Here is a 16,793-nt window from a genome sequence, read left to right on the forward strand (position 1 = left end):
AGGAGCTTGAAGACTCATATGGCCAGATTTGGGAACAGCTTCTTTCCAACTGCGATAAGACTGCTGAACTGATCCTGACCCGGATCTGGGCCGTACCCTCCAAATATCCGGACCTGCCTCCGGTTTTTTGCACTACCTTACTTTCCATTTTTCTATTTTCTATTTATGATTTATAATTAAAATTTTTAATGTTTACTAATTCTTACTATTTTTAATATTTAATATTTGTAATCCAGGGAGTGGGAAGTGCAGAATCAAATATCGCTGTGATCATTGTACATTCTAGTACCAATTGTTTGGCGACAATAAAGTATAAAGTAAAGGATTTCAATATGCAGGTAAATTGGAAAAACCAGATTGGTGCAGGATTCCAATAGAAGGAATTTGTAGAATGCCTACAAGATGGCTTTTTAGAGCAGTTTGTGGTTGAGCCCACTAGGGAAAATGCAATTCTGGATTGGGTGTTGTGTTATGTACTGGATTTGCTTAGGGAGCTTAAAGTAAAGGAACCCTTAGGAGTCAGAGATCATAATATGATAGAATTCACCCTGCAATTTGAGAGAAAGAACCTGAAGTCAGATATATCAGTATTACAGTGGAGTAAAGTGAATTACAGAAGAATAAGTGAGAAGCTGACAAGGTTGTTTGGAAGGGAACACTATCAGGATGACAGCAGAAGAGCAATGGTTGGTGTTTCTGGGAGCAACTTGGAGAGCGCAACATAGATACGTCTCAAAGATGAAGTATTATTCTAAAGGGAGAATGAGGCAACCATGGCTGACAAGGGAAGTCAAAGGCAACATAAAAGATAAAAGGGCATAACAGTGTCTATAAAAAGTATTCATCCCTTGGAAGTTTTTGTGTTTGACATCGAATCACAGTGGCTTTAATTTGGCTTTTTTGACATTGATCAATAGAAAAAGACTCTTTCATGTCAATGTAAAAAGAGGCTCGACAAAGTGATCTGAATTAATTACAAATATAAAACACAAAATAATTGATTGCATAAGTATTCAGCCCCTTTAACATAACACACCAAATCATCAATGGTGCAGCCAATTGGTTTTAGAAGTTTTAGAAGGAGGAAGGGAAGCTGAAAGGTCTGAAGGTAGATTCGTCACCTGGACAGATGGTGTACACCCCAAGGTTCTGAAAGAGGTAGCTGAAGAGATTGTGAAGGCATTAGTAATGATCATTCAGGAATCAATACATTCTGGAATTGTTCTGGAGGACTGGAAAATTGCAAATGTCACTCCACTCTTTAAGAAGAGCGGGAAGCAGAAGAAAGGAAACTATAGGCCAGTTTGCCTGACTTCAGTATTATGGAAAGATGTTAGAGTCCATTGTTAAGGATGAGATTTTAGGGTACTTGCAGGCACATGAGAAAATAGACCAAAGACATCATGGGTTCCTTAAAGGCAAATCTTCCCTGTCAAGCCTGTTGCAATTCTTTGAGAAAATAATCCACAGGATAGACAAAGGAGAGTCAGTGAATGTTCTATACTTGGATTTTCATAAGGCCTTTAACAAGGTGCCATACATGAGACTGTTTAACAAGATTAGAGCCCGTGGTATATTACAGGAAAGATACTAGCATGGATAGAAGATTTGCTGATTGGCAGGAAGAAAAGAGTGGGAATGGGGCAGGGGCTTTTCTGGTTGGCTGTCAGTGACTAGAGGTGTTCTGCAAGGGTTGGTGTTGGGACCATTCTTTTCACGTTTTACGTCAATGGGCTTGATGGCTTTGTGGTCAGGCAGGTAATGCTGAGGAAGCAGGGAGTCTGCAGGAGGACTTAGACCAATTGGGAGAATGGGCGAAGTGGTAGATGAAAATAAATGTAGGAAGCCTATGGCAAAGCACTTTAGTAGAAGGAATAAAGGCATAGACTATTTTCTAAATGGGGAGCAAATTCAAAAATCAAAGATACAAAGCAACTTGGGAGTCCTTGTGCAGGATTCCATAAAGGTTAACTTGCAGGTTGAGTTGGTGGTAAAGAAGGCAAAGGCAATGTTTGCATTCATTTCAAGAGGTCTAGAATACAAAAGCAAGGACATAATGCTGAGGCTTTATAAGGCACTGGTCAGACTGCACTTGGAGTATTGTGAGCAGTTTTGGCCCCTCATCTAAGAAAAGAGGTGCTGGAATTGAAGAGGGTCCAGATTGATGAAAGAGTTAATATTTGAAGAGTGTTTGAAGGCTCTGGGCCCATTCTCACTGGACTTTAGAAGAATGAGGGGGCATCTCATTAAAAACTATTGAATAATGAATGGCCTGTATAGAGTGGATGTGGGGAGGAAGTTTCCTATAGTGGGCGAACCTCGGATTCAAATGTTACAGGAAGAAGACAAGATAATGCGGTTAAGATGGATAATAAATCAGCAATTATGAAATGGTGGCACAGACAGGATAAGTGAATGGCCTAATTTTGCTCCTATATCTTATGGTCTTATGGTCTGTGGTCTAACATGGTGGGCCGAAAGTCCTCTACTGTGCTGTATTGTTCTGTGCCCTGAAGGTCTGTTCCAGTGTTGTCTCCTTCTCAATCTACTCAGTAAGGAGGGAAAAGACAACCAGATGGTAACTGGGATTCACAGAGCTCCGGCTGGGAAAGGGTTAAAGGTATATTCTCCTCCCCTTGCTCTCTCAGCCAGGCAGCGCAGGCTGCATTGAGTGATAGGAGAGAATCGGCTTCAGGATCATGGTACAGTGAAAGGGAGGGAGGAGGCGAGCAGGGCATTTCATTCCCAGCTCTGGCACCCACAGGCAGCACAGGGTTGTAGTTTACTTCTCGTTTCGGCTTGTTCTCAGGCTGATGAGGATGATCTCGCCTGCGGATCGCTGGTACTCCACCAAGTGCTGCTGTTGTCATGTCCGCACTGGAACCATAATCCTGGGAGTCTGGTACATGGTGAGTGATTGGGGGTGGGGGGGAGGGAGGGAGCAAGGGAGAGTGAGAGAAGGAGGGAGGGAAGTAGAGGAGCAAAGAGGAGTGAGGGAGGAGGTAGAGGTTTGGGAGGGGAGGATAACAGAGGGTAGAGCAGGGAGGGGGAAGAACAGAGGGAGAGGGAGATGGACAGGCTGAGGAGGGAAGGAGGGTAGCGATGCAGGGTAATAATCAGGGGCCTGGGAGCATGCGGAAGGGGCATTAGAGAAAAATAAGGGAGAAAGGGAGCAGGGTGATGGTGCGAGGGCGTGAGGAGGGGGCAGGAGGGACAATTGAGAAGGAAGTGAGAGCGGACAGGGACGAGAGGGCAGGCGAAGAAAGAATGAAGGGGGAGGGTGGAGGCAGAAATTGTGCAGGACAAGAGAAGGGTGAAATTGGGGAGGAAGAGAGAAGAGATGGGGAGGGGAAGTGGAGTGGGAGGAGGAGGATGGAAAGGTGGAGGTTTAGATGGAGTTGGTAGGACAGTGAGAGGGAAGGAGTGAGGGAAAATGCAGGGAAGGAGAGGGAAAGGGATAAGGAGTGGTGGGGATGAGGTAGACACCTGAGAAGGAGAGTACAGAGTGTGAGCTGAGTCAAGAGGAGGGGAAGCCGCCGATGGTGAGATGAAGGTCTTTGCCAGACTGCACTAACCCTCGATAAACTCCCAGCTGTGGTGGACACATCTCACCCAGCTGTCAGGACCCTGGCTGTTGTCATCATCTAAAAATAGGCTTCAGAACTATTGCAGGGGTCTCTCAACATTAGGATTGACCAGGATGGAGCAAGCTCTTGCCTTAGTTTCACTGGAAATGTCAGGGGAGCATAAGCACACATGGCCTTGGGAGGCTGGAACTGTAACCTTCAGCAAGCTTTGCATTGAGTAATTAAGATAATACGTTAGACTGTTGGCTCCCTGTAAGCCCTGCCTGAGAATATCCTGCAATGAATGCAAAGGGTTGGATTAACACATCCACATAAAACCATGCAATAATCAAATTCCTGGAGTAACGCATCTTCAATGATTATGTGAGGGCTCAGAGAATCAAATGTCTGTTTCCAGGCAGCCAACCATTGTTTAAACAATATCAAAGGGATTTATGTTAAAAATAGAGTTTAATTTTCTGTGGACTCTCCATGCCGCCTGATAATCATTTTGATCTGTTCTATTTTTAACTTTGCACTTTTTTTTTTTGCGTGTGTAGGGGGTGGTGTTGGTATTTTTTTCTTTGAATGGGTTCCATGGTTTTTTTTCTTGGTTTTCTGGCTGTCTGTGGAGAAGGCAAATCTCAGGGTTGTAAACTCCATACATACTTTGATAATAAATGTACTTTGAATCCTTCTGCTGTAAATGTCCCCAGTTCCATCTTGTGATGGGATTGTGAGTGAGAATCCTAGAACTGTGGTGGCACAAAACGGGGGGGATATTTGGCCCATTGAGTTGATGCTGGCTCCTAAAGGGGAAATTCCATCAGTTCCACTTCCCTGCTCTTTCCCCACAGACCTGGAAATCATTCCCTCTCTGATGCCCATCCAGTTCCCCTGTAAGGACTCCGTTTTACACTTCCCCCGTAAGCAGAGAACATAGAATATTGAACACAGACATAGACCATAGCACAGTACAGCACAGGAGCAGGTCCTGCTGCCCAGGACGTCTGTGTCGAGCGTGATGCCTGATTATATCAATCCCTTCTGCCACGCATTATTAGGTGAAATATTTAAGGGAAATTTAAAGAGAACTCAGAGGGTTGTGAGAGTACAGAATGAGCTGCCAGTAGAAGTGGCAGATGCTGGTTCAATTTGAACATTTAAGAAAAGATTGGAGAGGTACATGGACGAGAGATGGGACTAGATGGAAGACCAGATGGACCGAAGGTCTTTTTCTCTGCTTTATAACTGTGACTCTTCACATCTTTCAGTTGCCTAGGTTTAAATCCGTGCCTCATGACATTGAATCATTTACAATTGTAGAACCAAATGCTACTGCAGCCCAGTTTCTGGTCAACTGTGCCCCCATCCCCCCAACCCCCTAGAACACAGTCAGTGGCAATTCGGCGATGAATCCCGTGGCCATTGAATGTCAGGGGGTGGGGGTTAACTTCCTCGTGTTGGATGTTCGTTCCCTGGCACTGGAATGGCACGAATGATGCTGTCACCCATCAGCCTGGCCCTGGATATCGCCCAGCTGTTGCTGCATTCGGGGGCTGATGACTCTGTTATCCGAGCAGACGCGAGTAGTGTTGAGCATTGTGTGATCATCAGCGGAAAGTATCCTGTCTCTGAAGAGAACGAGTTCCAGACCCCATCTCTACTTTGGATGAAATAATTCCCCGTTTTACCTCCATGCCCCCTCTGCCAAATCTACCAGCATCTGCAGCCTCCCATGCTGCAATAGAATCGCCCTGCTTTGTCAAGGAAGTAACAAGGGCCAGTCCAGCCTCTCCCCTTAGATAACAGGAACAAAGGCCAAAAACCAGAGTAGGATTTCCTACAAGGATGAAGTGGCACAGGCTTCACACGGGTGCACCTCTCCCTCAGCTCCAGTGAATGGGTTCAGTTCTGGTCTCCGCTGCTGTAGCGTGGAGCTTGCACCTTCTCCCTGTGCCAACATGGGTTTTCCGAGGAACTCTAGTTCCTTCCCATAGCTCAGTGCGCGGGGAAGCAGCGATTCCTACAACATGTCAGAAGTATCCAGATAACCTGGAGAATGGGATCACATTTGCACTTTATTCTGCATTGTTATTGTTTTACCTTGTTCTAGCCCAATGCACTGTGTAATGAATGGTCTGCAAGACTTTCTACTTTATCCTGGTACACGTGACAATAATAAACCAAAACCGAAACACAGGATGTGTGACATATAACAGCAACTGGCCATTTGGCCCAAGATGTGCCAAACTAATGAACTAGTAACTAAATGCCTAATGGAACTAATCCTTTCTGCCTACTTAAGCTCCATACCTCTCCAATCTCTATATATCCATTTGCCTATCCAAGAGACTCTTAAAACACCTGCCTCCACCACCATCCCTGGCAGCCCATTCCAGACACCCACCACTTCCCCCACATATCTCCCATGAACGTACCCCACTTGCCTTCAATGCTTGCCCCCTGTTTTAGACTTTTTGACCCTGGGTATAAAAGATACCAGCTGTCTACTCTATCTGTGCCTCTTCAAATATTCAAAGAACATTTATTATTAAGGTATGCAGATGGAACACAACCCTGAGATTCGTTCTCCTGCAGGCAGCCACAAAGCAAAGAAACAACAGATTAACTTTTATCACATCTCCTCTCAGCTTCCACAACCCAGATTTGTCCAACTCTCCTCATAGCTCATGCCCTCCAATCCAGCCAGCATCCTGGTGAACCTCTTCTGCACCCTCTGAAAGCCTCCTCATTCTTCCTAGGATGGGGCTACCAGAACTGAATGCAGTACTCCTGATGTAGCCGATCTAGGGATATATATGGGTATCTGATATGCTTGCGATGCGCTGGAAGGCCTGAATGACTCTATGACTCCATGCCTCAGAGATGGTGGGTTATGGCCACTGTAAAACTTCTGTTTTATTGCTGCTGCTTGGAACCAACTTTGGGGAATAGACACAGAATAATAAGTAGGGGGATGGGACTGACTGGAATGCTCTGAAAGCCAGCATGGACCAGAGGGGCTGAATAGCCTCTTTCTATGCCATTATGGAAAAAGTAATGAAAGTACTGAAGCTTTGTAAAATCTGGAATTAACTGTAGAAGTCAGTGAGGTAGAAACCAACAGCAGAAATTCTTGCTTGTGGCAACTCTGATTCATTTGGTGATGCCATCATTTTCTCAAAAATACCTTGGAAGCTTTTTACCTCAAATGAAGTCACAGTTCAAATCCCAGCACTGCAGGTAAATTAATTAAAATTAAAATTGAAATTAAAAATATTATATGAATCGTGGATAAATGAAGCTACTAGAAAATGTGGTTTGGAAGCATGGTGGTTAAGTTTCTAACTTAGCTTCTGGGTTGTAAATTCAGATGCCACCAAGTAATTAGATAATAAATCTGTTTTTTCAAAACACAAGAGATTCTGCAGATGCTGGAATTCAAGAGCTTCACACATAAAAATTAGAGGAACTCAGCAGAAGGGTGTGGAGTGACATCAGACCACAAGACATAGGAGCAGAATTAGGCCATTCAGCCCATCGAGTCTGCTCCACCTTTCCATCATGGTTGATTTATTTTTCCTCTCAACCCCATTCTCCTGTCTTCTCCCTGTAACCTTTGTCACCCTATTAAGCAGAACCTTTTTAAGGCAACCATTAGTCTTGCGAGACCATGGATCTGCACCTGGAAAGTCTTCACTCTCCAGGGCACAGGCCTGGGCAAGGTTGTCTGGAAGACCGGCAGTTGCCCAAGCTGCAAGTCTCCCCCCTCCACGACACCAATGTTGTCCAAGGGAAGGGCATTAGGACCCATACAGCTTGGCACCAATGTCGTCGCAGAGCAATGTGTGATTAAGTGCCTTGCTCAAAGACACAACACGTTGCCTCGGCTGGGACTCAAACTCACGACCTTCAGGTTGCTAGTCCAATGCCTTAACCACTTGGCCACGTGCTCACACAAGCAGAACCTATCAGCTTTAAATATACTCAATGACTTAGTCCTCCAAAGCCATACGTGGCAATGAATTTCAGTGATCCATTACAGTCAGGCTAAAGAAATTCCTCCTTATCTCTGTTCTAAAGGGACGTTCCTATTCTGAGAATGCACCCTCTAGTCTAAGACTCCCCCATTATTGGAAACATCCTCTCTCCATGTTGACTCTATCTAGGCTTTTCAGGTCAGGGGACTGGGAAGGCAGGGGATGTGTGGAGTATGATGTGAAAACATAGCAAGTAATCCACACACCAGAAAGCAGATGATTAGAATCAGAATCTGATGAAGGGTTTTAGCCTGAAACATCGACTGTTTATTTCCCCTCAGTGGATGCTGCCTGCCTTACTGAGTTCCTCCTACGTTTTGTGTGGGTTGTGCAAAGGAGGAAAAGTGAAGACCCCAACAGCAGAAGGAACAAAGCTGTTCCTAAAACTCTGAGTGTGGGTCTTTAGCTCCTGTGCCTCCTTCCCATTGGTAATAATGAGAAGAGAGCATGTCCTGGATGGTGAGGGTCCTTAGCAATGCACAGCCTCTTTAAGAAGTCTTTGATGATGTGGAGGCTATTGCCCTTGGCGGAGAGTGTTGAGTCTCCAGCCTTGTGCAGCCTCTTGTGAATTTGTGCGTTAGAGCCTCTGTGCCAGACAGTGATACATCACTTCAACCATGAGAAATTAGTAAGGGCTTTAATAACCTTGAACTACAGCATGTCAGCCTGGCAAGTAGAATTGAAAAGAATTTAGGTGCCCTTGCATGCAAATCAGCCTTAATGTAAGAACTGTGCGCAAATCTTGCTTCAGTTATCTGAGCCTGGGTGAAGCCAATAATCTGCATAGTTTTGGTCTCTCGGGAGAACATCAAGAATAGAGGCAGGAATATGCCCATGAAGAATAAAACATGCCCCTTAATCCTTTCAGCTCCCAATGTCTGTGCCAATCAGGATGCCAAATTAAACTAACCCCATTTGTCTGTACATGGTCTCTACTCACCTCCCACATCCCCTGCCAACTAAAAGCCTCTTAAACATTGACATTGTACCTGCTTCCACCACATTACCAGGCAACTATCAATCTCTGTGTAAGAAATGCTTCATAAATTTCCTTCAAACTTTCCCCATTTCTCCTTTTCCTTAAAGTTATGTCCTCTGGTATTTGTGATGTAATGGTAAAAAGGCTCTGACTATCTACCCCTGATTTGGACTGCCTACCCCATCTAAACCTCTCTAAATGTTTTGCTTCTATCAGGTCATCCCTAAGCCTCCAATGTTCCAGAGAAAACTTCCCAAGTTTTCCAATCTCTCCTTAGAGCTACTAATCTCTAATCTAGATATTATCCTGGTAAATCTTATCTGTACCCTCTCTAAAGCCTGAAGATCTGGACATCTTATCTTGCTCAGATAACTGAGGCAAGATTTGCGCACACTTCTTACACTAAGGCTGATTTGCAATGATTTGCACGCAAGGACACCTAAATTCTTTTCAATTCTACTTGCCAGGCTGATATGCTGTAGTTCAATATTCCACGTGAATTCTCAGTGGAGCACGATCTATCGCAGCAGGGCATTGTTGCTTTTGTATAGTAATTCTCATGTGGAAACAATTAGTTAAATTATCTTGCCTACCAACATACTCTATGTTTTCCTGCTTCTCCACTGTCCTTGCATGTTCATTTTCAGTGATCAATGTACAAGGACAGCCAGATTGCTTCTGAGAACTGACATCATTCAAATTTCTCATCAGATAGAATATCTACCCAGAGTGAGTGACCTCATCTTTCCACACTATATTCCATCTGCCTATCCTCACCAGCACCCCACTCCCCGAAAGCTTCCCTGTGAATTCGTCACGGCCACACTGCCACCTGGCTTCGGATAACTAGCAAACTTGGATTATATTACACTCGTCCCCTCACCTAAATCATAGCAATAGATGGTGAACATCTGGATCCAGCACACTACTTCTTTATTCCAACCATAAGCCTGCTATCTGTTACTTTAACTCCAATCCACACTGATATATCGCCTCCAACTGCACATGCTCAGAGTTTATTTCATAACCTCTTCTACAAAGGACTTCTGAACACCAGCATATCACCTCCACATCCTCAGAAGGCTAAGGAAATGTGTGTGCCCTGACGACTCACCAATTTTTCTAGTTGCTCTATAGAAAGTGCCCTATCTGGATACTTTAGGGCTTGTTACGGTTGGTAGCTGCTTTGTTCTCAGTATTATTTACCCATCTAGTTATTTATTTTTGTATTTGCAGTTTGTCTTTTGCACATTGATTGCTTGCAGTCCTTGTGTGCAGCTTTTCACTGATTTTATTGTATTTTTGTTCTACTGTAAATATCTACAAGTTGAAGAGGACTATAGGGTGGCATATACAGTGTGTACAGTACTTTGATAAAAGATTTACTTTGAGCTTGAACTTTGAAATGTGTTCACAACCAGAAGAAATTGCAGAGTAGTGGACACAGCTCAGCGTATCACAAAAAACTTCCTCCCTATTGAATCTGTCTACAGTTCCCACAGTCTCAGGAACACAGCTAACATAACCAGAGATACCTCCTGCCCCAGGCATTCTCTCCCCTCCTCTCCCCTCCCCTCCCCTCTCCCATTGGACTGAAGACATTGAGAGGATGAACCATCAAACTCAGAACAGCTTCTATCCCACTGTTACCAAACTCTTGAATGGAACTCTCATACACCAAAGTTGAACTCCTGATCTCCCCATCTACCTCACTGTGGTCCTTGCACTTTATTATCTGCCTGCACTGCAGTTTCCCTGTAACCACAACACTATATTCTGTATTCTGTTGTCTTTTTATTATCTCAATGAATAACCTGTCCTCAAGGCATGCAAATCAAAAGCTTTTCTATCTCTATTTGTGTTTCAATAATAAAGCAATACCAATACAAATCAACTAATGCAACTTTTTCTACTATGATAGTTATAATCTCCGAAGGATTTGTTAAACATTACTTTTCTTTCCCAAATGCGTTATTGATTCTGCACAATCCTATTATTTTCTAAGGACATTATTGCTACCTGTTAATAACTGTTTCCTGCAATTTCCCAACCAGTTTAACTGGTCTGATGTTCCCCTTTCCTTTTCCCCTTTCAGTCAGAGAGTCATAGTGTTAGATAGTCTACGGCCCAAGTTGACATGCCAACTGTGTTGCCCAAAGAGCTTGTCCCATCTGCCCACATTTGGCTCCTAGCCCCCTTTCGTGGAATTCTGAAATATTGCCACTCTTTACTCTTTCTCTCTGACATTATTATGTACCTTTACAATTGGCATTCTACTTTCTGATCCTTTTAGTTTGAATATCTGCCATTGCTCATTTAGCCTGAAACGGCATCCATTCCTTTCCCTCCACAGCTGCTGCTTGGTCTTCTCAGTTCCTCCAGCAGTTTGTTTCTTTGCTCCAGATTTCAATGCTCTCATATGTAATTACAGCTCATTCACTGTTAGGCCAACGATCACAGCCAACACACAGCTCACAATTTTCTCATTAGTTTCATTTATATTTAAGGCCTTGGTTTCAGGGCAAACTTCCATTTTTTTTTTTTTAAACATATGCCGCGTATCTTGAGCTGGTGAGGCCAGGGAATGCCATCCCTCTCCGGGCCAGACCACAGCCAATGTCCTCCAACTCGGTGGCTTGCCCTCGTCTCCAACACATGGCCGTTGTAGTTCTTTGGGGAACTTACCCACCCTGACAGGTGACTTGGTCAACGAGGTCCTTCTCCCAGTGGTGCCATGTTAACATAACCCTTCACATCGTTTAGCTCGCCAGCTGAAGCAGTATGTTCCAGTGCCAGCTGGAGGCAAACCTGAGAGATTCAGCAGACAGATGAGGACCAGTGATGCCCATTCACCCTACAAGGTAGAGTGCAGCTGCTAGACGTCAAAGGTTCTACCTCAGTCCAGGGCCCCACACACCCTAGTTTGATCAGAGTAGGTGCCCACAGTGTGGGCAGAAGGGTCTGTACTGTTCTATGTTCTATGCTCTAATCCTTTCTCATTCTACATCACTTGCTCTGAAATAATTCTGCACCCTCATCAAATTCTAAACATATTGATCTGGAACACAAGTGTTTTCCATGCCGGAATTTGCCCTCACATCATTATTGTTAATTTGGTTAGCCCAGTCCATAAGAAGATTAAATTCCCCTGTGATTATTATAATGCACATAATGCAAAGGTTTCATCAATCATTCCGTGGGTATCGGTTTATAGTTGTTCTTAGATGCTTATCCAGCACCCAATTAAAAAAGAACTGATCTTCTGACCTCAACTGCATTGCATTTTTTGGCATATTTGTTGTGCAAAAATTGCTGCCTTGTTTTCTAGAGAAGTTGCTCCAGTTTAATCACACTGCAGTGACAGCTAAGTGTTTTAGGATGGAACACACACAGCTTCAGATACCTAATGAAGGATATAACTTGCCCTGGAAAATGTGAATTGAAGCTTCAGATGAAGGGTCTCAACCCAAAATGTCCACTGTTCATTTCCCTCCGCAGATGCTGCCTGACCCACTGTCTTGCTCCAGATTTCCAGTCTCTGCAGTTTCTCTGGCATCTCTGAAAACTGGAGGTTCCCCATTTTGCCTCCTGGAATGTTGGGCAGCGCAGTGGTGTAGCTGGTAGAGCCTCTGCCTCACAGCGCCGGAGATTCAGTTTCGATCCTGACCTCTGGCACTGTCTTTGTGGAGTTTCCCTGTGCACATTCTCCCTGTGACTGGTTTCTTTCCCTATCCCAAAGATGTTTGGGGTGGTGAGTTAATTTCCCCCCCAATGTAAGAGTGGCAAAATCTGGGAAGATTTACTGAGAATATGATAAAAAATTTTAAATGAATTAAAGTAGGATTAATGTAAATGGGGGGGAGGGGGGAAGAGTAATAATGGTTAGTACAGACTTGTAGGAGCTAAGGGTCTGTTTCCATGCTGTTTGTCTCTGTGAGAGTGAGTTCCATAGGTGTGGACACAGTTCAGTGATGGGGTGAGTGAAGTCATCCTCCCTGGTTCAAGAACCTGATGGTTGAGGATTAGAACTGTTCGTAGACCTGGTGGTGTTGGTCCTGAGGTTCCTGTACCTTCTTCCTGATGGCAGCAGCCAGAAGAGAGTATGGCTGGATGGTGGGCTGGAGTACTTTGATGATGGATGCTGCCCTCCTCACGCAGTGCTCCTTGTTGTTGTGCTCAGTGGTGAGGAGAGCTTCACCCATGATGGACTGGGCTGAATCCACTACTTTCTGTAGGATTTCCCATTCAAGGGCATTGGTGTTTCCATACCAGGCTGTGATGCAACCTGTCAATATACTCTCCACAGCTCATCTATAGAAGTTTGTCAAAGTTCTAGATGACATGCTGAACTCTGCAAACTTCGAAGTAAGTGCTACCATGTTTTCTTTATAATGGTGATTACACACTGTGCGCAGGACAGGTCCCCTGAGATGATAATGCTGAGGAATTTAAAGCTGCTGACCCTCCCCACCTCTGATGCCCTGATGAGGACTGGCTCACGGCTCCCTGGTTTCCTCCTCCTGTCGTTAATAATCAGTTCTTCGGTTTTGCTGAAGTTGAGTACGATGTTGTGGTGGCACCACTCAGCCAGATTTTCAATTTCCATCCTATATGCTGATCCTACCTTTAATTCAGCCAATGGCCTTGGTGTCATCAGCAACTTAAATAACATAGAAATAGCCCTTTCACCCAGCTCATCCAAGCCAACAAAGGTGTCCACCTGAGCTACACTCATTTGCCTCTGTTTGGCTCATATTCCCTAGACATTTCCTGTCCATGTACCCGGCCAAGTGTCATTAAAATGTTGCAATTGTACCCAAATCTGTCACGTTCTCTGCGTGAAAAAAAATGCTCTTCAGGTCCCCTTTAAATTTTTCCTCCTTCACTTTAAACATACTCCCTCTACAGAGAAAGACTGTGACCACCCAGTTTATACCCCTCAATTTTATTCAGCACCTTTCATACCTCCAGTGCCCCAGGGAAACAGCTGCTGGTGACCCAGTCTCCCCTCATGGCCAAGCTCTCCAGTGACTCAGTCTCCCCTCTTGGCCAAGCTCTCCAGTGACCCCGTCTCCCCTCACGGCCAAGCTCTCCAGTGACCCCGTATCCCCTCACAGCCAAGCTCTCCAGCGACCCAGTCTCCCCTCACGGCCAAGCTCTCCAGTGACCCCCTCTCCCTTCACGGCCAAGCTCTCCAGTGACCCCCTCTCCCCTCACGGCCAAGCTCTCCAGTGACCCCGTCTCCCCTCACGGCCAAGCTCTCCAGTGACCCCGTCTCCCCTCACGGCCAAGCTCTCCAGTGACCCCGTCTCCCCTCATGGCCAAGCTCTCCAGTGACTCAGTCTCCCCTCTTGGCCAAGCTCTCCAGTGACCCCGTCTCCCCTCACGGCCAAGCTCTCCAGTGACCCCGTATCCCCTCACAGCCAAGCTCTCCAGCGACCCAGTCTCCCCTCACGGCCAAGCTCTCCAGTGACCCAGTCTCCCTTCACGGCCAAGCTCTCCAGTGACCCCGTCTCCCCTCACGGCCAAGCTCTCCAGTGACCCCGTCTCCCCTCACGGCCAAGCTCTCCAGTGACCCCGTATCCCCTCACGGCCAAGCTCTCCAGTGATCCAGTCTCCCCTCACGGCCAAGCTCTCCAGTGACCCCGTCTCCCCTCACGGCCAAGCTCTCCAGTGACCCCGTCTCCCGTCACGGCCAAGCTCTCCAGTGACCCCGTCTCCCCTCACGGCCAAGCTCTCCAGTGACTCAGTCTCCCCTCTTGGCCAAGCTCTCCAGTGACCCCGTCTCCCCTCACGGCCAAGCTCTCCAGTGACCCAGTCTCCCCTCATGGCCAAGCTCTCCAGTGACTCAGTCTCCCCTCTTGGCCAAGCTCTCCAGTGACCCCGTCTCCCCTCACGGCCAAGCTCTCCAGTGACCCCGTATCCCCTCACGGCCAAGCTCTCCAGCGACCCAGTCTCCCCTCACGGCCAAGCTCTCCAGTGACCCAGTCTCCCTTCACGGCCAAGCTCTCCAGTGACCCCCTCTCCCCTCACGGCCAAGCTCTCCAGTGACCCCGTCTCCCCTCACGGCCAAGCTCTCCAGTGACCCCGTCTCCCCTCACGGCCAAGCATTCCAGTGACCCCGTCTCCCATCACGGCCAAGCTCTCCAGTGACCCCCTCTCCCCTCACGGCCAAGCTCTCCAGTGATCCAGTCTCCCGTCACGGCCAAGCTCTCCAGTGACCCCGTCTCCCCTCACGGCCAAGCTCTCCAGTGACCCCGTCTCCCCTCACGGCCAAGCATTCCAGTGACCCCGTCTCCCATCACGGCCAAGCTCTCCAGTGACCCCCTCTCCCCTCACGGCCAAGCTCTCCAGTGACCCCGTCTCCCCTCACGGCCAAGCTCTCCAGTGACCCAGTCTCCCCTCACGGCCAAGCTCTCCAGTGACCCAGTCTCCCCTCACGGCCAAGCTCTCCAGTGACCCAGTCTCCCCTCACGGCCAAGCTCTCCAGTGACCCCGTCTCCCGTCACGGCCAAGCTCTCCAGTGACCCCGTCTCCCGTCACGGCCAAGCTCTCCAGTAACCCCGTCTCCCGTCACGGCCAAGCTCTCCAGTGATCCAGTCTCCCCTCATGGCCAAGCTCTCCAGTGATCCAGTCTCCCGTCACGGCCAAGCTCTCCAGTGACCCCGTCTCCCGTCACGGCCAAGCTCTCCAGTGACCCCCTCTCCCCTCACGGCCAAGCTCTCCAGTGACCCCGTCTCCCGTCACGGCCAAGCTCTCCAGTGACCCCGTCTCCCGTCACGGCCAAGCTCTCCAGTGACCCCGTCTCCCGTCACGGCCAAGCTCTCCAGTGACCCCCTCTCCCCTCACGGCCAAGCTCTCCAGTGACCCCGTCTCCTATCACGGCCAAGCTCTCCAGTGACCCCGTCTCCCGTCACGGCCAAGCTCTCCAGTGACCCCCTCTCCCCTCACGGCCAAGCTCTCCAGTGACCCCGTCTCCCCTCACGGCCAAGCTCTCCAGTGACCCCGTCTCCCCTCACGGCCAAGCTCTCCAGTGACCCAGTCTCCCCTCACGGCCAAGCTCTCCAGTGACCCCGTCTCCCATCACGGCCAAGCTCTCCAGTGACCCCGTCTCCCGTCACGGCCAAGCTTTCCAGTGACCCCGTCTCCCCTCACGGCCAAGCTCTCCAGTGACCCCCTCTCCCCTCACGGCCAAGCTCTCCAGTGACCCCGTCTCCCGTCACGGCCAAGCTCTCCAGTGACCCCGTCTCCCGTCACGGCCAAGCTCTCCAGTGACCCCGTCTCCCGTCACGGCCAAGCTCTCCAGTGACCCCGTCTCCCGTCACGGCCAAGCTCTCCAGTGATCCAGTCTCCCCTCACGGCCAAGCTCTCCAGTGATGGAAACATCCTTTTGAAGCTCTTCTTCACCCTCACTAGCTCAGTAACATCTTTCCTGTAGTATGGTGACCAGAAACCTGCGCAATATTTCAGGAGCAGTCTCATTAACATCTGAAATATGAGAAAGTCTGCAGATGGTGTGTCACAAATGTCTTGTGCATTTTCACATGATGCCTCATATCCTGTACTCAGATCCTCAGCGGATAAGGAAAGTGTGCCAAAATCCTTCCTCACTATGTCATTACTTGCAGGGAACTATACATTGGTACGTCAAGGTCTCTCTGCTCTACAACACCCCCAGGACCCTGCCGTTCACAGTGTACGTCCTGCTTAGCTTCCCAAAATGCATCCGTTAGCACTTCTCCGAGTTAAATTCCATCTGTCATTCCTTTGCCCACTTTCCAGTTGGTCTACGTTGAGCAGCATGGAGTACAAAAGTTAGCACATTCATTTATTGGTGTTTACTATGTGGGAAGATCGTGACAGAAGATTGGTAGAAAGAGAGGCGGATGGGATAACGGATAGGGTGAACTACACTGCCAGGGCTGGTGGTGGAGGCTGTTACATTAAAGAGATTTAAGAGACTCTTAGATGGGCACATGGATGAAAGAGAAAAATGGAGGGTTATGGACTGTGTAGGAGGGAAGAGTTATCTTGTGGTAGCACAACGGTTAGTGTAATGCTCTACAGCGCCAGCAATCGGAGTTCAATTCCCGCTGCTGTCTGTAAGGAGTTTGTACGTTCTCTCCGTGACCACGTGGGATACCTCCTGCTGCCCTAATTTCCTCCCAGAGTCCAAAGACATATTGCCCATGGTTAATAATTGTA

At 47.4% G+C, this 16,793-nt stretch overlaps 1 protein-coding gene across 1 annotated transcript in view; it reads left to right on the forward strand.

Annotated features, from left to right (window-relative positions):
* Positions 1–2,813: 2,813 nt before the first annotated feature.
* Positions 2,814–16,793, forward strand: part of laptm4b (lysosomal protein transmembrane 4 beta) — a 48,938-nt gene continuing 34,958 nt past the window's right edge. The window contains exon 1 of the mRNA XM_072264409.1: positions 2,814–2,909. Within this exon, the coding sequence (XP_072120510.1) occupies positions 2,814–2,909 (96 nt within the window). The remainder of the gene's footprint in view (positions 2,910–16,793) is intronic.

Source organism: Mobula birostris, chromosome 1 (assembly GCF_030028105.1).
Source record: "Mobula birostris isolate sMobBir1 chromosome 1, sMobBir1.hap1, whole genome shotgun sequence".
NCBI lineage: Eukaryota > Metazoa > Chordata > Chondrichthyes > Myliobatiformes > Myliobatidae > Mobula > Mobula birostris.